At 42.8% G+C, this 22,837-nt stretch overlaps 1 protein-coding gene across 1 annotated transcript; it reads right to left on the bottom strand.

Moving 5' to 3' along the window:
- Positions 1–2,999: 2,999 nt before the first annotated feature.
- Positions 3,000–21,899, bottom strand: ldb1b (LIM-domain binding 1b). The gene is made up of 11 exons (XM_030093592.1): positions 21,750–21,899; positions 12,399–12,501; positions 10,457–10,501; positions 10,101–10,176; positions 9,917–10,019; positions 8,690–8,862; positions 8,451–8,573; positions 8,286–8,369; positions 6,403–6,526; positions 6,178–6,326; positions 3,000–5,333 (listed from the first exon to the last, which is right to left on the bottom strand). Exons 1-11 carry the CDS (start codon positions 21,781–21,783, stop codon positions 5,103–5,105), a joined length of 1,245 nt encoding a protein of 414 aa, XP_029949452.1. The 5' UTR covers positions 21,784–21,899; the 3' UTR covers positions 3,000–5,102.
- Between the last annotated feature and the right edge of the window lie 938 nt (positions 21,900–22,837).

Raw genomic sequence — 22,837 nt, 5'->3', positions numbered from 1 at the left:
AGACCAATTAACCTCACACGGATGTTATTTTGGACTGTGGGAAGAAGACAAAGTACCTGGAGGAAACTTATGTCCAAATTCCACAGAGAATGACCTCTGCAGTGCTCAAACCCCGACCTTGTGGTGAGATCATCACTATACTGAACTGAACCAAGTTTTTCATATAGTACTTAGGTCTTGTGTATTTACACACTTTATGATTCCTTCCACTGATAAATCCTGCCTGGTCAAAGTAATTACACATGTGTTTATTTGCTATAAATATATTTTAACAACTGTTATCGAAATGAAGTTTGCACTGCAGGACCCCCACCAGTTGGAAAAAAAATATCCCACAGCGACATGTTGGGGTCAAAAGGTAATGCGGACACTTAATTTAGGTGTGTTTGTGTTCTTCAGTCAAAGTTAAACTTCCCAGCAGACCTCCCACAGCACAAACTCCTGCAAGGAAGAAAATCTCAGCTTGAATTATTCTAATTTCCATGATGTTCTCTGCATGAGACTGACAGATTAAAAAGTCTCTCACTGGATGATCTCATTAGCCTTTCATATTGTTTTCTTTGTTTTCTCAGACAATACTTTTGTTATTTTTTTTTTATTGTGAAAACTGGGTTAAGTAGGTGAAGACGACTGCATGACTTCCTTTGCCGTCTCACCGGACTCCTGCTGGTGTTCCTGCTGATCCGGCACGGGGAGGCTGGCTCACCAGCATGCCCTCATCACCACCAACACTCCTCGGCACTGCATGCTGCTGTCTGCATGTTCTGCATAACCAGCATGCTTTGTGCTGTTTCTGCAGATTTTCAGCTGACAGCAGGAGTCTCACGTCGCAAAGGCGTCCAATACATGAACAAGAACTAAGACTGGCCATGAATGAGCCTAAAGAAATGTTGTCATGAAAAGAGCTTTGTTTCCTTCTGTTGAGTTTCTCTCTGCTCTGATGAGAGAGGTTCAGTGAGGAGACTGTTTGGACCTCAGTGATACAAGCATCAAGTGATTGGACTATTTGTAGGTCATCAGTGGAAAATCTCAGCGTTCAGGAGGGTTTTTTTTTTTTTTTTTGGCCTTTGGTTTAAAATAGCCTGAGGATGTTTGACAGGCTTTGAGAGCAGCAGAGTGTTGTGCACTTTGTGCTCCCACTGACTCTGAAGAGAGGAGATTGAATCTGAGGAGGACTCCGAGCCAAAAGAAATGAACAGCGTATGATTCAGAGATAAGATCCACACTGTCGGCACAGAGGAAGTGGAGCTGTGAAGTATGACCAGAATTATTGCGATCGCCTGTTGCTGTTGACGACTTGATCTGCAAGTCACACAATGACTGAATACTGTGGGAGGAAAAACAATCCATACGGTTTTTTTTTTTTTTTATGTTCAGAACTGACTACAATCATGCATTTCTCATAGCCTTGAAAACTTTGTGAATGGGAAGGATTTATTACGGGATGTTTATAAAGAAAAAAGGTCATATCCTTCATACTACTAATTTATATGTAATAAAGACATATAAAATGTTTAAAAAGTCCCCAAAAGGAACTACTGTGACACATTCTGTGAATGCTATTGTTGATGATGCTTTCAGCTGTAAAAGTGAATAGATTTGACTTAAAATTACCACCAAAAAAAAAAAAAAAAAAAAACCACTGAACCTCCCACTGGACAAGTAGGACATTTTTTAAAAGAACACAACAGCTTTTGCGCATGTAAATGACAAATAATATTCCTTAATCATGTATTACATAAATAACAAATAAGTCAAAGTGTAATGCCAGTCATTTATCAGCTGATTTATTGTGTGTTTGACAGGCTGACTGTTCCCTGGTGTCATGTTCATACACCCAATTTAGAAATGGGAACCCTCCAACTGATAATTTTTCAAGCTCTTCCCTTCATCAGAGCTCTATCGCTGCTTTTACTTTTAGTGAATAAAAATCAAAGAGCTTTATTGACTCGGTTCTGTTCCATCCGTCTTTGACGCCCACATTATTCAGCTCAGGGTTGCAGAGTCTGGTTCACATTTCGGTGCTAATTACAATGTTTTAATGGCCTTTTCAGCAGCACTTTCATGTCTCATTTATGCAACTACTTGCCGAACAGCCACACAGAGGAAATTAGACAAGAGAGCCAGATTAGACATGAATAAACTGCTTTTTAACTACCGCAGATTTTTTGAGTGATTTTGTCTTCAGCTGTGAATCCGCAGCCCTCTTCATGGTACACCACCTTCACTGCTTTTGGATAATAAATTACTCAACAGTTCTGGAGCAACAGCTGATGCTGCCGTGTTTCGATCTCGCCAGTTTTCTTGGTAAATTAACTTTCACCATCAAGGGGGCACCATTTCTGCTAAAGACCACACAGAGCACCTCAATTTCCAGAATAAATGAGACAAGCGCTGCTTTTTTTTTTTAACGGTGTCATTAGACGGAGAGGGAGATGAGGCAAGAGAGATGAAGAAAATCAGAGTGTAATGAGAAAGAAAAAGAGGAGGAAGGGGCTGCTGGGGTGTGTGGAGGGACATTAACAGACACAAAGAGACCCCGAAGATCTGCAGTAAACACACATGTACACAAAATATTCATCAAGCAACATTACTTTTACCGTTTATGACTGCCGGTTCAGGCAAGCTTTCTACTTAAACTCTGCGAGGAGTTCAAAAAAATTAAGTAATTATTCAACAAGAATCACCAGTAAAGCTTTGAAGGTAATGATTTAAGTCGATTGTATGTTTCTGTTTAGCTACTGGAGCTTTTTTTTTTTTTTTTTTTTAGTGAGAAGAAGGTTCTGAGAAAATAAAAGTTACAAATTTTTGGTATAAATCACTGCAGCTTGAATCAGTTCCAACTATTTATACAGTCAGAATCATCTTTTTATCTTATTTAAAATGATTGTTGGACCTGACAGCTACAAGGAATAAAAAAAAAAAAAAAAAAAAAATTGTTGATACGATACAAGTGCCAACATCCTCTTTCCCAAAATGAACAAAAACACAGACTGTCGTAAAGTGAAAATGTATCTTTTATTGGTACCATACATTAATTATCAAGGGCAGAAACTAACCAAATCAAAAAAATATATATCAAACGATGATTTTTCTACAGGGTTTGGAGAAGGTACAAGTCACCATTCAAATGCAATCATCGGACGCTGCTGGAATCGACTGTAACAAACTGGAAATGTACAAAACAATGACAGAGCTTCAGCTGCTTTCAGTAGACTTTACAGACTCAGCGTTGCTACCAGACGGACTGAACTTAATGTTAAGCTGGTTAAGAAGATGCGCGTTGTGGATGAGACCGACGGGATGACGAGACAGAAACTTGAATTTAAAGACGACTGGTTTGTAGCCGGCGACGACACATTAAAGTCACCTGGGAACAAAAAGTTCAGCGGACACATTCAATTGACATCAAGTTGAAAAGTCAAAATCGTGATGAATGTTCAGTGAGGAAAAAAAAAAAGAGAGAGAGAGAGAGAGAGAGAAAAAGACTTTCCTGACAGATGAAATGCATGAGTGAGCTTATGAAACTTCCAAAAATAAATAAAAAAAAAAGAAAAACTGAAAGAGGAAAATCATCTCTCCATGGTGTCGTTGTACCCCAGCGGGGGGGCTTTGTAATTTAATTTACACAAGTTTTAAAAAAGAGGAAGGAGGAAAGAGAGCAGGTGGGGGGAGGTCGAGGGGACGGGGGTCATGAGTGTTTTTCTCCTTTTTCCTATTTTTGTTTCTTTACATTAGATTGGGATGGCTTTAGGTAAATCTAAGTAAGAATACATTTTATTACAGTCAGACAGAACTTTGCTACTACCTTAAATATACAAGCACAAATACACAAAATTCAAATCTCCAAAAGAAGAACCAAAAAAAGACAAAATAAAAACATCCACACTAAATTATTTCTCTTTTATAAACATAAAAGATAAAAACAATATATTTTAGAGGGGAGGGAGGATAAAAGTCCTGTGTTGCTCCTTGGTCTGTAGCTTTTCAGTATTGGTAGAAAATAAAAAAGTAACAATTGAAATGAAGGCGTTTAATACAAATTAAAAAACATTCTAGGGAAATATATACTGTATAAAAACTCTTAAAATGTGTAACTGTGTGTGTGTGTGTGTGTGTGTGTGTGTGTTGTAAATGCTCTCTGAAGACTGCATTCGCTGCAGTCTGTTCAGAGATGGCTCGGACACTAGGGGGGGATCCTTCAATCGTTTGTGTTTCAGTGTGTGCGTGTTTGTGTGTGTGTGTGTGTGTGTGTGTGTGTGTGTGTGTGTGTGTGTGTGTGTGTGTGTGTGTTGTTTCCCTAGTGCCGCATTTCAGCTCTCCTCCGAGTGTGTTCATTCATTTCAATGGTTTTTATGGTCGTACTCTGAATTCTGGTCCGCCGCCTCAGCACAGCCACGGCTAAGCTCACATCGGTTCTCTCGTCTCCTCTCAAACCTAATGCACACCCGCACACGCACACAGACACACGCACGCACGCATACGCAAGGACAAGACAGACACACACAGACACACACAGACACACACAGACACACACAGACACACCGCATGCTGCACACCAGCAGAGCAGACCAGAATGGAGAGTCGTGCTTTGAGGACGGGTACGCGAGTCGTCCCTAAACATCTGGCCGCCATCTTGGAGCCGCCGCCGCCAGCCCCTCCGCCCCACCCGGACCTACACCTGGACTTCAGAATGGATCGTTTGGTTCGCTCTGCTCTCCCCTGGGTTGAACGCCGCTCGCTCCCGCTCGGTCACGTCTTCCCAAGTCGTCGTCCAAATTGTAAATTTGCCAAAGCGGATGGGAGGTTTGGTGTGTGTGATGAGGGAAAGGGACACGATGCCTAAATACTGGGGAGTCTCAGCAGTAAAGACTAACTTCCTCTAGCTCAGTGAGGCGACCCCCGGGGGTCCGGCCCGGCGACCCGGCCCGCCTGTAGGGGGATCTGAGCGCTACAGTAGTGTTGGACTGGGAGAGCAGAGGACGGGGCGGTTGCTGTTGCAGTCGTGGCTGGGGGGGGGGCGGAGCGGGGCGGGGTGGGGGCCGAGGAGTGTCAGAGAGGGGAGGGGTGGGTTCTGTGTTGAGGTTTGCGGGCTCTGGGCTCTACTGTGACGCCTGTGAGGTGGGGTTGTCGCTCTTGCTCTCCTGGCTGGAGGGGGCCTTGTTGTTCCAGGGCGAGTTGGAGCCCAGCGCCGGGGAGTTGTTGAAGCTGTCCTCGTCGTCGATGCCGTTGGCCGCGTCGAACTGCGTGTTCTCCAGCCGCGTGATCAGGCGCTCGTCCTCGTCGCCGAACTCCCCTCCCATCAGCGTGGGCTCGCCCACCACCATCACGTCCTGCGGGGCGACAACAGGAGAACCTGTTAGAGCGGGGGCACTTTCTGCTTTTTATCCATTAGGTTTACTCTATTTTCAGAGCAACCCTTGGATTTCATCACCTCGTGTGACATGACAATAAAGTTCTACTCTACTCTTTTGAGTAACTGCATGCTCACTGGGACCAGGACAACGATCCTGTTAACGGCTGAGCTGAGCTGCAATTGACCACAATCAACTGGGCTCCACATGTAATGATCGACTCAGAGAATATTAGAGGAATGAGTCTTACAGCCGACAGAATCTGAGATATCACGCTCTTCAGCTCAAAACTAAGACTTTTGATGGGAAAAAAGTTCCTGACACAATGTCAACACATTTTCATGTTCTGTTTTATAAATATGCCACATGGAATATATGTGCAGCTGTTCCCTCGTCTGCTGCTTTGTCGTGACTGTACGGGTCTGAAAGTTCTGAAGAGTCTGTTTTTATGACCTTGTGTTTACTCTGCTGCTGCTTCTTTGAACTCTTCTAGTTCAAACAGTCTAACTTGCAGTTGTATTGGTTTTATGTTTGCTGGTAAAATCAAAGAGGTGACCTTGTCGAAGTGAAGCTTGAAAGTGTAGCTGTACTGACATTTTGCACTAACTTTTAACTAATTTGTGATTTTAATCAGCCATCAAAAAAACTATTTAAAACCAACATTTGTTTGTGAAGATTTAGCTCCAAATGATGAAAATTCCCAAGGACTTCTAGTGAAGGCTGAAAGTCTGTGTGAACATGAGGAAACATGTTCTGTGCTCCTGCTGTGTGAATCAGCGTGCAGTGACGGAGGACGGCCACAGGGCGGCGCTGCAGTACTCACTGGAACTTGGCTGGACAGAGGGAAGCCACTGCCAGGGCTCTTCTTTTTGTTGTTGTTGTTGTTGTTGGTTCCTCCGCCTCCGCTGATGGTGCTGCCGCCTGACATCTTGCGCTTCCGCCGTTTGTTCGGCGCCTGTCTCGATGGCTCAGCTGCACAGGAGACAAAACACGGTGAACGTGGGTTCCCTGTGAATTTCTGTCTTCCGGGTGCGTTTGTTCCACCTACCGGGTGGTGCCACCATCCTCTGCCATTTCTGGAAGAGGCAGGTCTTGAGGCAGTCTCTGGGGCTGAGGCTGTATGTCTTGTGTCTGGACATCAGCTCTTGCATGGGCTCCAGAATCACACACAGCTGGGAAAAGACACAATGTTTAAGATCACTGAACACTGCTGGTTTGTTTCACTGTTTCACAATGAACCAGGCTGACGAAACACTGCAACACACAGAATTTGGTGCTCGCCACTAATCCTCACAAAGAAAAGCCACATCTGTACAGAGGTCGATTCAGTGTCTACATGCTGTGGAATCTTTATAGAAAAACTCCACATCTGTGGAACAGACCTGAATGTGAGCTAGAGTGGGTCCATGGGGTAATATCTGAGGTGTTTGTATTGAACAGTTGTCAGAATATCAGTGTTCAAAGTAAAACAGGCTCGGTTTTCACTGAGCTGTCACGCGATGGGCCTCAGTCCCCCGACAGAGAGAGTTTAATACATCTGTTAATCTGAGGAGGCGCCAAATAAAGTGCCATTCTATCAAATGAACCTGCGTTTTCACCGCGTCAGTAAATCCTGTTACCTTATCTCAACTGGAATTTTGCCTTATCAGGCATCAAACAAAGAGACAACAACGTCTGATCATCTCAACAGGCAGAGCACGAAACGCATTCTGGATATTAGGAGAATAAATGGCTGATGGCTGTTGAGTGAAACGCAATTAACAAGATGATGAGAGGGAATAAATCACTCCTGAGGTTTTTAGTGAAGACAGATGATAAAAGTCTATGGTCGGGACACCAATTTTAAATAATGACAGCACTATTCACTTTGACGAGATAAAGTTGTCATAAACAAAATGAGTCAACTGGCAGTTTTATTTCCCTTTGTGTACACTTATAGCAACATGAGATACGATCAATATGAGAGCACCCTCATTAAAACACTGCCAACTGTGACCAGAAGTACTTCACACAGACTGAAAACACTCACTTATCTGGATGCACCATTGATTGGGGCCACATGAAAAAAAGTAAATCGTGATCTGTATTGGACACGGCCACATCTCTGATGAGAAGCAGTGCGCTACACGGTTTTGCAAAAGTATCGTCCTTCCACTGCATCGCCCCAGTTCTTGTGTTTCTTTGTGAGTTTTTGTCTGATAATGATCACTCAAATTGTCTTCCTTAAAAACAGATGGGCTCTTGGCTGACACGGTGCTGCTGCAGCCGCTTTTGAGCCCACGGACATGAAAAATAAAGCTTCCGACTCCAAAACACAAGCAAAGCATTTTCATGCATCAGCTCATCGTGTCCAATCATTTTCATCTGATTCCTAATTTTTCATGGCTCTCTTGTGGGTCAGACGAGGACAGCCAGCGAGCTACGCACAGACATATAACAATAAAGAGTGCTATTCAAGGGTCAATATAACCTTTACAGTCAAGTAAAATTAACCAAGACTCCAGAGAGACTCAAATATAACCTTATCATGACACACAGGAACAACACGTCAACATACTTCCTTTCATTTTTGTCGAGATGAGCTTTTGTGAATATTGTTTGTTTTCTGGGATTCAACAAGGCTTTCTTCTGTCTGAAGAGAACATTTTCAATGAAGCACTTGTGAGCACTTTGTTCGTGACTGGTTCAAAATAAAGTGACATAAGCTTTGAATTTTATAGCTTTCACACACTCACGCACAACATAACTGCTGCTCTCCTTTCTAACATCAAGGCCATCCAGAAAATTAATACATAACTGTCAGAAAAAAAGTACTTAAAGGTGCATAATCAGCACAGAAATGGTGTGAATGCTTAATATAAACTCTTCATTTTGATCCTGACAGAAATGCTGCTGCAGCACGCCCAGTGATCGGTGTATCGCGCTGCTTACTCGGAGGTAGTTGAGGGTGGAGTTCGACAGGCCACATCTTGTGATGTTTTTGGACAGCTGGTCCAGCATCTGTGGGTCCTGGGCCTGAGACGTTCACAGGAGAAGTCAGAAATGATCTCACATGCCGGCGTGCAGCATTTCTCATTCCCTCGTGTGCGTACTCACGTGCATGGCCAGTATACTGCGAGGGATGAGTTCCCGGTGTTGTCTGATGCTGAAGTGCCACGTCTTTATCCTCATCATATCGTCAAACATAAACTCCAGGTACAAGCGGCCTTCTACACACACCTGCGCAGGTTAAGAGACCGCGGTCAGATAAAACGATGTGCAGATGTGGATTCATTTCACTCAAAAGCTGAAAAGCAAGCGGGGTTTTCCACTAATAAAAAAGCATCCAAACACACCTGCGTGAACATGGGCTTTCCGTTCTGCGTGACCATAGTGCACTGATCACAGTCCAGGGAGACAAAGTTATTGTGAAAGGACTCCTTGGGATGTTTCAGCACATAGTAGAGCTCGGTGGCGCCGCCTTCAAATATACTCCGGAAGTACCTCGGGATTAACGTCCGGCCAATTGCTGGGTGGCAGACACAAAAGGGATCGTTACACCAAGAAGACATCAGAAGGTCGCAGAGGTAAACTTATATAGAGGTTTTTCATATAGTGCTGGGAAGAACTGATCGCACCGAGACAAAACTGTGCAAAAAATGTGCAGAATGAACAGTGACCTGTTGATCATGTCGGTGGGATTACAGGCCAGTGACAGCTGCTGTTAACGGGTTAAAAACTGCAACGTCCTTCGGATGGTGGAGTGGAGCGCAAGGATATTCTGAATGAAACTAGCCAGGTGGGAGATCCCAGTGAGGAATACAGTTGATGGTCCACAAGGGGCATTTAAACAGGTTCTTTATTGTCTTTATTTTAGAACGTAAAATTCAAGTAATGGTTTTTCATATGAGCCTAATATAAAAAAGACTGCTTATAATGAGTGTTGCCTTTATATCACAGGTGTCAAATCTAAGGCGCGTGGGCTAAAACCGGCCTGCATGAGGCTGTAATCTGACCCCTTCAAAACCACCAAACAAACTGTCAACATGTCAAAGAAAACATATTTTCAAATCAAATTTCTTAAGAGTGGCAGACAGAACACAACGCTGAGACCCGAGTTGAGATACTGGGATGAAAACTTACTGCTCTGAGTCGTGCTGTCAAGATGAGTTTGTAAAACATTCTTAATCAAACAGCAGTAGGAGAGGTTTTTATGGATATTTCACTATATTTTGCATCAGAAGATTTGATTGAAATTAGCTCCATTTTGAGATTGTAGTCATTTTTAGATCCAATTTTTTGGCTTTGTGAAAACATAGCCACGCTCATCATGTTTACTCTGCACCACAAAAAAAAAAAAAAGCTTTACAGCTTAAAGTTTAGGGTTATTATATCACCACTTTACCAGTCCTGCCCACTCAAGATTAAATTATTCTGAATGTGACCCTGGATCTAAAATGTGTTTGACTCTCCTACTTTACACTATATTTGCTGTTATAACATAACTGTCCACACTACACTGACCTTGCCCAACATAAGTTTTTAATGCATGAGGCCTGTTTTCACGTGTCGATTGTTCTTACTGTAGCGTTTGGGTCCATCCTCCAGACAGAAAGTAATGGTCAACATGGCGTCGTCCTCAAAGAACTCTGTAGTAAATGCATCCCACCACAGGTTGTCACACTCCTGAGGGCCGCAGAAGGGAGAGAATCGGTTACCGGCACCGTGTCCGGACATGTGTTTGTGTGTAGGTGTGTGCATACAAACCTCTGTCCAGTTCTGTAGCCTTTTGTTGAGCTCAAATATTCTGTAGTCTGTCTGGTTACCATATGGTGTGTGCCTCCTGAAGACCACAAAAGACAGAAGGAACAGTCAACAAGACGGGCAGCAGTGGTGATTCACTGCTTGTTTTTAATAAGGAGCATCCTGTCGGCAGTGGGTTAACAGCTCTCACGTCTTCTTTATTTTAAGAGCTTTATAGCAACGTACTTCGGCCTATTTAAAGCACCAAGTGTAAAATGTCTGTTTCACTCAGATAACACATTTTCTCACAATCTTATCTCTGTTTGAGTTATTGCTGTTTTCACGCCAGCTGAAGATAAAGAAAAACACAGCCGTCTTACCCTATTCCTGGCTCCAGGTATGTGGGAGGGTACATTGGAGTGGGACTGGAAGAGACCAGAGACAGGGACATTATTACACTCTGCTACAGCGCTAATATGCCCTCCTCCAGAAGCTGGTCGGTCTTTTCAACCCTGGGACACGGGCCAAACACGGCACAAATTGGATGATACAAGGAAACGGTAAATAACACTCCTCAGATACACAGACACATCTGCCAACGGCAGCTGCCACATTTACTGCGGAAAGACAAGTGTGGAAACACAAAACACACTTGAGCAGAGTGTAACCTCTGACCTTCAAGAGGAGTACTCATCAAATCAATGGCAGCACTAAGCATCAGGGTCACATCGCAAAGCGGCCGTCCGCAGAGCAGCTTAATAGATATCTACCTGAATGATGTGTCATGTTAACTGTGGCACAATAACATCACACTGCTCTATTTTTCAAGAGCGGCTGAATCAATCTTCACAAAAATAAAGAGACCACGGCCACTAACACATCAGCGTGCATGAAGGGAAGTTCCCACCATAGTGTTAAAACGTGTCAAAAGCTACAGCCTTGGCTGACAAAAGACAGTATCACCATGGCACGAGGCTTCCTTTACACCACAATGTTTCAACTGAAAACGCATCATTTGCGTTTCGAAGAAGTTTCACATCAACGTGGCAATGCTCTGAAAACAATGTTCATATCCAGACGTAGTTAGCCTGTTGAGCCTCCAGTTGCCCGCAGAGAAGAACACGCTATGAACACACACACACACACGTACACGGACATCCGCATGGACAGACAATGAAGATGAACTGCTCTTATAATCCCAGGAGAATATGGACTTGGAGTCATGACCCCCTGGAGGCAAACATTACTGTTACTGTCCACAGACATATGTGATCATATTATTATACATATTCTGCATGTGCAGAAGAACTATTTACTGCTGTGGTGTGCATGCATAGCAGCACCATCTCTGCCGCCTACACAGAGTCAAAAAGTTCCAACTTGGGAGCCGTTTTCTAAGCACTTTGTTTTCAGTGGATTGGAGCATCGCTGACATGTAAAAAGACAAAACGCAATGGAAATTCAGCATCTCATACCTGAATCACATAGAAGGCACATAATGATCTAAAAGTCATTCAACCTGCCATTTTGAACGATGGCAGCGCATTCCTGTTCTAAATGCAGAGCTGGAAAGTTACAATGCTGTGGAGCAGAGTGTGCTTGAAAGTTTCAATGATGTAGAGGGTGGTTGTCTTAAGAGCAAGACTCCTTGTAAAAGCTTCAAATGAAAAGTTTAAAATTAAAATGTGAGCTATCCAACAGGATAAACCGGGCTCTAAGTTGGAACCCGTGACAGAACGTGAAGTCTTAACCCTCCAGTTTCACCTCAGTTGTAAATCTTATGAAGAAATCACGAGGGCAGGTAGTTATTTAGAGACATACAGAATGTCTACGTGACCTGGATGACTGAGTATCTTCACAAAAAATAAATAAATAAATAAATAAAAATAAAAATCAAACATTCACGACGCTGTCTGCTCTCAGCAAGTTCAAGATTCAAAGATTCAATTTATCAGGCAGACGAACACACATAAAGTCTCCCAGCTCCAGCAGTGCACGGTTCAATCCACAATATTCCCACATACTTCTGTACACCTAACAAGAGCAGCAGACTAAAAGCTGTTGCACATCCAAACATCTTGAATCCACTATCATTCAAGTAACTTGGGAACCTCCTGGACAAAAAAACAAATGCTTACTGTGTAATTTAAATTTAAAGACAGCTCAGCTTATTGTCTTCCAAACTACTTGCAGCTGTTGCAGCACAGACTAACAAATGGAGTCTCTGACAAAGTCCACGAAGCAGCTCCAAAGCAATGACGCAAACAAACAAAATAAAAGACATTACAGCCCTTGAAACCACACAGAAAGCAGAAAACTCACCCCACGTCTCTGTCCAGCATGGTGCCGGGGTGGAAAGGGGGGAAAGTGCTACCGTTGGGGGGCTCCTTAGGGGAGTACAGCTTGAATGACTTGGAGGAACAGCCTGGAAAGAAGTGAGGACAAATATTAGGAAGAAAAATAACAAATGTGATGCTGAATTCAAAGACATAAGAGAAATTTAGAAACGTTAATTATTTAGGTTTTTAGACAGAAGAGTAATCTATTCAGACACACATATAGAGGAAAATTTAAAAAAACTAATATCAAATTGCCCAAAAAGGTTGTCACTGATGCTAAAACCCTTGAATACAGCTTACTGACCTGGGTAACACTGAGTAACTTTATTTAAAGAGCAAAAACAAAGCTGATGCTGCCTAAAGACCCGGAAATGACGGAAATAAATTTGTCTGGACTGGTGCATATATTGACGGATTCATCCCAGGAACAGCAATCCTGTGAAAATGCACAACGAGATGAGGAAGGAGTCGTCTCCTGTACTCAACCACAAACCTACTCTGCATAAATTTACCATAAAATATCCAACGTCAACAAGCCAATATGGAGTCCACACACATAAAAACACAAATTGATGGCTCTCGCCTGCACACACAGCTCCAATCTTGCTGCCACTCTAATTGCCCAGCTCTCCTATAAAGGCCATCCAGGCGTGGCGGCCTGGGGTCATGACCCCTGCTGTCACCATGGTGAGGCCCCGCCTCTTTAATGTCTCTGCATATTAAACACAACTATGAGCCTGTGCGTCCATATGAAAGAAAGATGTACATGTACAACCACAAACTGTGCCTCAGGGACAAAGCACTTAAGTAAAATGTATAATAAATGCTGAACAAAGCAAATGGCTACAGAATATTTCATAATAGTGTAAGCATAGTGCCAAATCTGTAAATGTGAGTAAAAGAGAAAGCTATTTATTGAGGCAACTCACAGATTTTACGCAGCAGATTGCTGGAAAAACTTTCTCTGATATTTTGGGAGCAAACTAATGTCCTAAAAACCATCGAAAATCAGCTCATTTTTAAAGGAATCAGCCGTCTCTATATGGATCTACTGAAAATCAATAACAGCTTGTAATATTTCAGTAGATGAATTATATGCCAAAGATTTTCAATGGTATATGATCTCTATTGTGTGACAAACAGGGGTTAAGGGTTATTGTATAGCTGTTACAGACATGATGGTAAATAAATCAGAAAACAACACCAAAGTTTTCCATCAAGGAGAGAGCAGGTCTACAACACAAGGTCTTAATGTTCTCAACGGGAAAAGGCTATAAAACATCCATCGCGCCGTTTGAAACTCTGCCTTCACTGGAGTAAAAACAAGCTGTTTACTACGTGAGCCGGCAACACTGTGCTAAGGACTGGCTGCACCGCCAGAAGATTGATAAATAAATAAATAATCAATGGTTATGTGTCCATTAGTTGTTGAGAGCTCCATTAGCTCCTCTCCTCTCCTGTTAGCGGTTAATGACAGGCAGTCACAATCACATCAGCTGGACTCCACTTCCTCCACCGGGAGTCATGTTCCTCTCTCTTACAAGCAAACACAAGTCACTATATACATAACACACATTAAACATGCACATATCCTCCATCTGATTCCAAACCTAATCCAGCGGAGCGTATTTTAAAGCTGCAAACACTCAAAACTGAATACTTTCAACTGAAGAGAAAAGTTCAGGGAAATCAAGTAAAGAGTTTACGTTGTGGAAGTGTGTCGGGTTCTGTAAGTAAAAACTTTATATCTTAGTAATGTAATAACCAGGGTGAAGTCTCGGTCATATCACACATACACCTCACTACAACCAGTCCAGTTTGAAAAACCAACACAGAGCAGTTTTATTTACACCGAATAATTTCACAACAGAAACTCAGCCTCTCATTTCTCAGTTCTTTATCTTATTCAAAAAAATATTAAATCATTCTATCTCCCCTTCACACAGATAACCATGAACTTAGGCTTTGATTAAATCCCACTACAAAATTACCTGTCAAATCTAGACCGGATTATGCCATAGACGCTTAACATTCATTAAAACTTAATTTTTTAATCTGCATGACAATTTTCATGCATTTTAATGAATGGGATAACGTTTCACAATAAACACACACTGTGATTTCAATCATATTGTCATTCCTGGATTAACTCTTCATGTACTTGACAGGTGATCTGGTTTGATGTGGTCTAAGGAGGTTTGCAATTAAAATATGTATTTCAATTAATCCTTAGCATTTTGGGGGAATAATGTACGTATTGTTTTAAAAAAAAACATGTAAACCATAGTGCTTTACTCTATTATTTTCTCCCATATATTCCAAAGATTTCACAAATATGAAAGTGGATTTCATCAGATTTGAAGCTTTAGTCAAAATATCCAGCACGATTTTGGTGAATTACAGGTGCAGAAAACGGATAACCTGTCGCTGCAACTTAACTTTATTCCCTTTAGATGTGGAAGTAAACTTCAACATTGTGTCTACAGACACTCAAATCCAGCCAGTTTGACGAAGTGTCCTCTGCTTTAGGAGAAACCTGTTTGTGGTTGTGGACTGCTGCCACCATGGTGCTAAGAAGTGTCCAAACGGAATATAAACCACAGCAGCCTCTTCTCACGTTAACCCACCAACACCAACTTTTAAACCAGATTCTAGCTTCTTCTGACTTTTCAAAACACACCTGTAGCATTAGCAGCTCATGGGACAAACAGTAAAAGCAGATTTTGAAGTGACACTGAAGCTTACAAAGGCAATTATAAAGCGCCTACTGCTAGCATGTAGCTGTTAGCTGAGCTTAGACGTGAAATTCAACAGTATTTCGGTGGGGTTTCGGGGATGTTAACCTCAGTTTGAAGAAACGACAGAGCAAAACAAGGATAAACTGAGCAGTGTGAATATTCCCCGCTTCTGTAACTACTCAAGAGTGTTCACAACACAGCTCGTCGGCCTTGCAGGAGAAGCTAGCTGTGGCTAGCCAGAAACAGTTAAGCAGCTAGCCTTCCTGCTAACGCCTTAGCCTTAAATCCCTTTTCGCCGAAAAAAGAGGAGAAATTAAAGCCGCGGCAGCTCCGGGAGCCTCGTTTGACCGCCGCGGTAGCGAGGCGTCGCTCTGGAAGTGAATGTTTTTGTGGGAAAAGCGACCCTTTCTTTACCTTGCGGAGAAGTCCAATGAGAAAATCGCTGTTTACAGATCCGTGATGATAGACGGTGTGTACGCTCCGTGCGTAAAGAGCGATAGGCCCGCTGGACGGCGGCTGCTGGCTGGACGCAGCGTAGCCTCACAATACGTCCCTCTCAGCGGGATCAATAAAAATCCTCCTCAAACCGGCACGCTCGCACGGAATCACACCGAAATTGCGGGAGTCGGTTGGTTATGTTTTGTCCCGCATGAGGCCTTGTCAGTGGGCTGAAGCCTGCTGTGGGTTTACATACGGACCCCGATGAGCCCTTTGTTCACGGGAGGACATGAACAATAGCTGTAGGCCCTCCTCCTCCTCCTCCTCCTCTCCCTCTGCAATGCATTTGCTCCTCTCTCCTATGCCCAGCACCGCCAGTCGCCCTCTCTCTCTCTCTCCCTCTCCCTCCCTCTCTCTCTCTCTCTCCCCCCTCCTCCTCCTCCTCCCCCACTAATGCACAACTGCACATAAAGGTTGTCTGCTAAGCATTTTTCCCTTCCTCCTCCCTGCATCCCATCTCTTCCCTGTAACTGACACAGATGGGAATTGGCCTAATGCAGCCGAGTGGAAGTGTGTGTGTGTGTGTGTGTGTGTGTGTGTGTGTGTGTGTGTGTGTGTGTGTGTGTGTGTGTGTAAGTGTGTGTGTGGAAAACAAAGATCATGCTGACTGCAAAGTGGTTTTCATGTTCGTCTAATTAGTGCACATCAGATTGCTGCAAACAACCGAGCTCAAGACAGTGACAGCCAGGACCAGGTCACAGAGGGTAAAATGATCCTTAACCTCTGTGTAGGTGAGTCCTAACAGTTTATTAACAGTGATGCAGCGATGAATGAACAAACTGGAGCTCCTGTCAGTAAGTGCACACTAAACTTTAAAAAGTTTTGCAAGTTAACCGAGTGCCAGCCAGAAAACATGGGCAAAAAGTGTAGCTTTCTCTGAAGTTGCAGTTTTAATGAATTTTCTTCTCTTTTTGGACGGATGAATGTGACACTGGTGTTTGGGAAAGTTGAAACAATAGTTCAATTTGTCCTCAGAGGTTTCAATACGGACATCACCAAAGCTGCACAGCCTTCAGACCTTCTTTCATATACATTATAAAGTCATTCAATCATTGTAATCTGTAATGTTTCTGAGATTTATTATTGTATTAGACTCTACCTACATTATATCTGTCATTTTTAAATTATCTTTCTCAAATTCATATCCTTTTTTGAGTTTCTAAGTTATTTTCAATACACATAAATATTAGAATGGAATCAAATCGCAGAGGGGAATTCCTTGAGAATGCAGCTCCCTGTTTGCTGGAAAAATAAATACATGACAAAATAAAAAAAAAAAAAAAAACTCAAAATAGTTCATTCTCCCTCCTCACATTGACATTAAAGCTCTACCTTTGTGCGTTTTTAAATTTTAGCTTATTTCTAAAATATTTCACACTTAATAAATTCATTATTTCATTGTCATGCAAGCTCTGTTGAAATTAGTTACTGTGCAAATATGCATGTGGTGCATTTTTTAAAATGAAATCCACAGAGACTAATTTTCTATCTTCTGCTTTGTTCAGCTGAGGGTTATGGGAGGCTCCATCCCAGCTGACTGCAGGTGAAGTGAGGATAAACTGTGGACAGGTCACCGGTCCATCACAGGAAAAAAACAGTGAAAAAAGCCGCAATGACGTCTACGTGCAGTTTCAGAGTCACAAATAAACTCCAAATGCATGTTTTTCTACTGTGGAAGGAAACCTGGAGCACATGGACAAAATGACACTCAAGAAGAACATGCAAGCCTTGCACCAAATTTAGTCTATAACACTACAAAATAGAAGATTTTGAGAAATGTTTCTTTTCTATTCTTGAAAACTGGAGAATAAATGATAGAAATTCATTAATTCTGGATGCATTACGTCTATACGACACGTTCATAAGCCTTGATTTTTTATGTGCAAAGTTTATGATTGTAACTGATCTGTGATAACGTTTCATTGACTATCACATCAAAGTTTAGAGCTGCAAGTTGACACTGAGCATTCAGCTGGATTGATTCAGATAGGATAACAGCTTTTCCTCAAGGCATTCTGTGAAGGGACACTCGTCTTATTATCTTTCATCAGATACGATTTCTCCTGCAGATTGTATTTCTGCAGCATGGCTGAGGAGATCAGTTGATAAACTCAATTTTATACAACATTTTCTCAGAACTGTTTCACATTGTCATTTTTAATCTGTAACTTACGGTGGCAGGCCACCGAATGATGTTGTGGGAAGCACGCTCGAAGACTGCACGTTCTTCCTGTGCATGTGGGTTTTCTACAAGTATTACAGTTTCCTCCCTGTCTTAATTAGATGTCTGTGTCTCTCCATGTTTGTTTCACGGTGCACTCTCGACCTGTTCAGGCTGTCACTTGACTGTTCCCATATTCAGCTGGAATCAGCTCCGACTGTCTGCCACCCTGAGGTGGATAATGCGGGATGGTTTCATCGGTTACAGCACAATTTAAATAGTTGTGCCATAAAATCACAAAATACCTTTTTTTAATTATAATGATGATACCTGGGACAACAATTCATTAACTTTCATTGTTATGCAGATGATGCACAAATCTACTTATCTATGAAGCCAGATGACACTGATCAACTTGTCAAACTAGTAGCTTGTCTTAACGACATAAAAACCTGGATGAGTCACAATTTTCTGCTCCTAAATTCAGATAAAACAGAATTTATTACATTTGGCCCAAAACACCTGAGAGAAAAACATGTAGTGACTCTGGATGGTGTTGCTTTAACCCCCACTAACACTGTGAGGAACCTGGGAGTGACCTTTGACCAGGATTTGTCCTTTAACTCCCACATTAAACGGGTCTGCAGGACCTGTTGCAATTGGTGCTGTAAAAGTAAAGCTGAATTGAAATTAACATTATTGAAAAGAAATGACCTTTTATCTTGCTGTACTGTTACTGAAGAGTCTTTTCACATTCATCAATTCAGTGTGATGCATGCATGGCAGCTCCACCAGTCAAAAGCAGATTAAGATCAAAAAACAAACCTTTGACATAAAGATAAAACACTGGCGTTGTTTACAATTAAATGTGCCTTCGAGTTTGGATGATCAAATGTCTCTGAAGTAGGACAGTAAATCCTCTAACATTGGGGATCTCCATTTTTTTCCCCTCCCTCCTTCTGCAGACACACACACGCACACACACACACACACACACACACACACACACACACACACACACACACACACACACACACACACACACACACACACGCACACACGCACACACGCACACAAAGCACTAAGCCAAAAGGAGAGTCCCACCGGCCTGTAAATCTGCTTAAATCGCCTCAAATTATAATCAGATATTCAGATCACAGCCAGAGAGATTCCACCCATATGGCCAAAGTTGGGATATAAAAAGAACAAGCAGTATTAGGCCAGCAGTTGTTCATATATTTATGCAAGTGTGTGTCACATCTAATCTGACAGTCAGAAGACAGTATCCATCCCTAAAGGAAAGATATAACTTACAGATGATCTGAAAAAGCCCATTCCTTCCAGCCACTGAAGGACTTTGCTCTCATTGTGAATACTTAAGGACGCTGCAGCCGCCAGCTCCGAGCGAGGCTCTGATTTATACACCACCCATGTACACTGGGAGGGAAAGCACGATGTTTCATAAATGATTTATTCGCAAATTAAGCTACTGTTGTGAGCTGCTCTGTGGAAACAGTCGGCTTTCACAGAGGACGCTGGTGATGATCGGTAACGCTGGAATGTCATTATAAAATTCAGCTGCGCAGTTTGGATACAGCAGAAAAAATGAATTGTGGATGCAATAACCTTTATCTGATTTTGAAAATATATGAGATTCACAAAAACAAGGAGGCGACTTGTGGCCTGCAACTAATTCAGAGTAAAACAGAACGGAATAGAATAGAACAGAACAGAGGATTAACCCTGTAAAGTTTAAGTTTAAAGTTTTATAGCTCTACTGTTACCAACTATGAATCAATTGGTTCTATTCCAATCCCACGGTTGGCTGTTCAATCCTCCATGTGGCCACCTCTGTGTGTTTAAGTTCCTTTGGGCAACACTGATCCCCAAAGTTGCCCCCGATGCTGTGCAAGCACTTTGCACAGTAGCAATTGGTGTATGAGTGTGTGTGAACTTTGAGTTTATTCACCATATTTATTTTTTAATATGTGTACATATTAATGCATGTTTGTTTCTCATTTGGACCTTTTTTCATAAGACTAAAAAAAAAAAAAGAAAATCCTCTGTCCTATTAGGACTGTGGATTCGTGACGTGTCTGAGGAGTTTGCCAGTTTTACCTGAGGTGGAATTAAGAACCCAAACTGAGTGGATTTATGGATGGAGTTTGATAGATGGTTATGAACTACTAAAGCTAAAGCGTAAGTCAAATATCAAACAAATTTAACAAACATAATCAAATGTTTTATCTCAATCTGAAATCTCACCTATGGGAAAGATCAACTGAACGGTAGAGTCCATCATCTTTTCTCTATTTTTTTACTACAGTGTGATATATTTTTAGATAATTTTCTCACATATGTTTCCTCTTCTGCTGTGATAAGAGCAGACGTGAAAAGAATATACTGCTACAGCACATAAATTTCACTCAACCAAAAGCGAAAGTGTGTTGTTAAAAAGGTATGAAGTACTCAAATCAGTTGTAACATTGCGCCGTGACCGATTGCACTGTCGATAGATTCATGTTGCCCTAAAAATGTCTACCAGTAAGTCACAAACAAAAATGCAGATTAAAAATATTTGCATATTATTTTATATTTTGAGTGTATTCAGAAGTATCCAATACTTCAATAAAAATTGAAACATGAGTAAAATTACTTAAATATATAGAAAACAAAAAATTAAAAAGCCTAGAACAACAGCAATGTGGTGATTGATGATTTTCACCCCTGCTTAAGATTGAAAATGTTTTTTTCTGTTCAAAAGGATTTGAAGAACTTCCTCACATCTGCTGAACGCAAACAGCCACAGTGATGAGGGAAGCCTGACGTCTGGAAGCGGGGGAACGTTGAAGAGCGGCGTCCCCCGGGCCAGACACGGAGAGGATAAGCTGCTGCCAGGCCTCGTGTCTCACCCGACCGGCGACAAAGATGCTCGTGCTGAGTTTGTGTCTGCCGGTTTGACCATGCTAAGCCTGTGACACGAGCACTTCACAGCTCGCGAGGCGGCCGTCAGTCCTTCAGCTCCATCTTTGTGTGTCTGGAGCCAGGGGGAGGTGTGCTCACTGCTAGCTTAGAGTGTGTGTTGTGGGTGACTTATGAGGATTTGCCTATCTTACATTTGCTGGCCCCTGTCACCATGGCAACACGAGCAGTCAATGCTGACACAACTGGAGAGAGGCTAAGAAACATCCATGGAAATGGACACACAAGGGCTAATCCTGTGTGTGTGTGCGTCTCCAAAGCTCACCCATTGAAATGGTACATGATGGGGTTAATCCCCTGGGTGTGTGTGCGTGTGTGTGTCTGTGTGTGTGTGTGTGTGTGTGTGTGTGTGTGTGTGTGTGTGTGTGTGTGTGTGTGTGTGGCAGGGTGATGGAGAGGAGGCGGGGGTGGGAGGTGTGTCAGGATAAGGCTTGAAGGGCTTACACACACCGTCTCTTTTGCTCTCAGGCACAGGGCAGGCCTTATCTTCCACCAGCACCCCAACCAGTGAGGCCCATGCGCACACACACACACACACACGCACACACACACAGCTGCCGAGCTCTCACTTCACCAGCTATCCTCATTTTCCAACCTACAGTTACACATTCACACCTAAATCCATAAATCCATGTATAATAAGTGATTAAAGCCGGCACATGTGGCGGCTGAATAAACTCCTCAAGTGCACAGTGTGGTATTTTCAGCTTACACTTAAAACCACAAGTGCAACATGTTCAAATTCACCTTTGTCAAAGTCTACAGCAACAACAAAAAAAGAGAGCAGGTTAAGATTGCAACAGCATCTCTCTGCATTCTGCCAAAGATTATGTGCATGAAAAGAAAAGCCAGACGTTCTCTTTCCGAGCGGTTCTTTTTCTGACCTCTGAGGTTTTGTTGCTGAATCATCAGAGAGACGCAAAATGCAAAAAAGGGGCTGGCAAGACAGACTTACCTCCTTCAGATTGTAGCTGTTCTGACATCGCCATTTTGTCACCTACAAACGCACTTTCACAGCTGCACACTCGCCGACGGGCTCTCTGTTTTCATGCCTCTCCCTCTCGCTGATATCTCCCATGTCCAGACTGTCAGGCTCAGGGGCACGAGGAGGGGTGAGAAGGATGCCTACAGTGTGTGCGTGCGTGTGCGTGCGTGCGCGCGAGCGCCACTGGGTGTGAGCGTTGCGTGCGCTCGCCGTGCTCTCGTGCACTGGTGAGAATGTGTGTGGCGTGCCACTTCCACTTACTAGTCAACAGGAAAGTGAATGGCACATGCGCCTGCCGGGGTTCTGATAACAGCCGTCCCCGCCGCCCTCCCTTCGGCGCGGCCTTAAAAGCTGACCCCAGGACGGTCTCGTGGCGGCGTGACCGTGAAGAAAACCTTGACTGAACTGATCCCAAGCGAGAGAGCTAACCTTACAACGATAGCATCAGTTAAGTTTGTTTTTCTTTCCGGTTCTCTTTTCACCCAAACAGGAATGAAAACAAACCCCTCCTGCTTCCTCAGCCTGCATTCACTGCATTTCTTCCCTCAAGTGACATGTATCACTCCATGAACATCACTTAAACTGTCCACAGGGCTCTTTTTCACCGGCAGGTTTGATACATTTGGCAGCTCAGGCTTCTTTACTCTCATTATTGGATCAGATGGAGGGGCAGAGATCTCTCTGTTCGATTCGGCTCTGATAAAAGATCCAAACGACAATCTGCCACTTTGGGAGGAATGAGCTCTCAGCGAGCAGACTGACCAGCTTTAGATCAAAGAGAGCCAGAGTCAGAGGAACTGCGCTTAATCTCACTCCGCCGAGTCGGGTTTTAACTCCAAACCACTGAGACTTGTGTGGAAAAATGTGAAACGGTGTCATCGATTCAAACCCCCGCGGGTCATTTAAAGCAACTAAAATAATCTCCACCTCGTTCGACCGCGGCATAAAAATGCCAGATAAATGATTTGTAGAGGGGTAAATGGTGATAGAAAATTCAAGTTTGTAGCATTTTGAGAATGTTATCTCTGTTCAGACTGCGACCTCACACCTGTTAATGT

This window comes from Salarias fasciatus, chromosome 6 (genome assembly GCF_902148845.1).
Source record: "Salarias fasciatus chromosome 6, fSalaFa1.1, whole genome shotgun sequence".
NCBI lineage: Eukaryota > Metazoa > Chordata > Actinopteri > Blenniiformes > Blenniidae > Salarias > Salarias fasciatus.
Note: the sequence above shows the minus strand (reverse complement) of the source record. Positions and strands in the feature narration are given on the sequence as shown.

What these genes read in the sequence shown, in the direction of transcription:
- ldb1b (XM_030093592.1), bottom strand. Translation starts at nt 21,783, where the DNA reads ATGGCGATGTCAGAACAGCTACAATCTGAAGGAG. An exon ending in GGATGGACCCAAACGCTACA is followed by an intron (nt 8,863 to 9,916) that starts GTAAGAACAATC and finishes TCTGCCACCCAG; the next exon opens with CAATTGGCCGGACGTTAATC. An exon ending in CTCTGTCCAGCCAAGTTCCA is followed by an intron (nt 5,334 to 6,177) that starts GTGAGTACTGCA and finishes GTCGCCCCGCAG; the next exon opens with GACGTGATGGTGGTGGGCGA.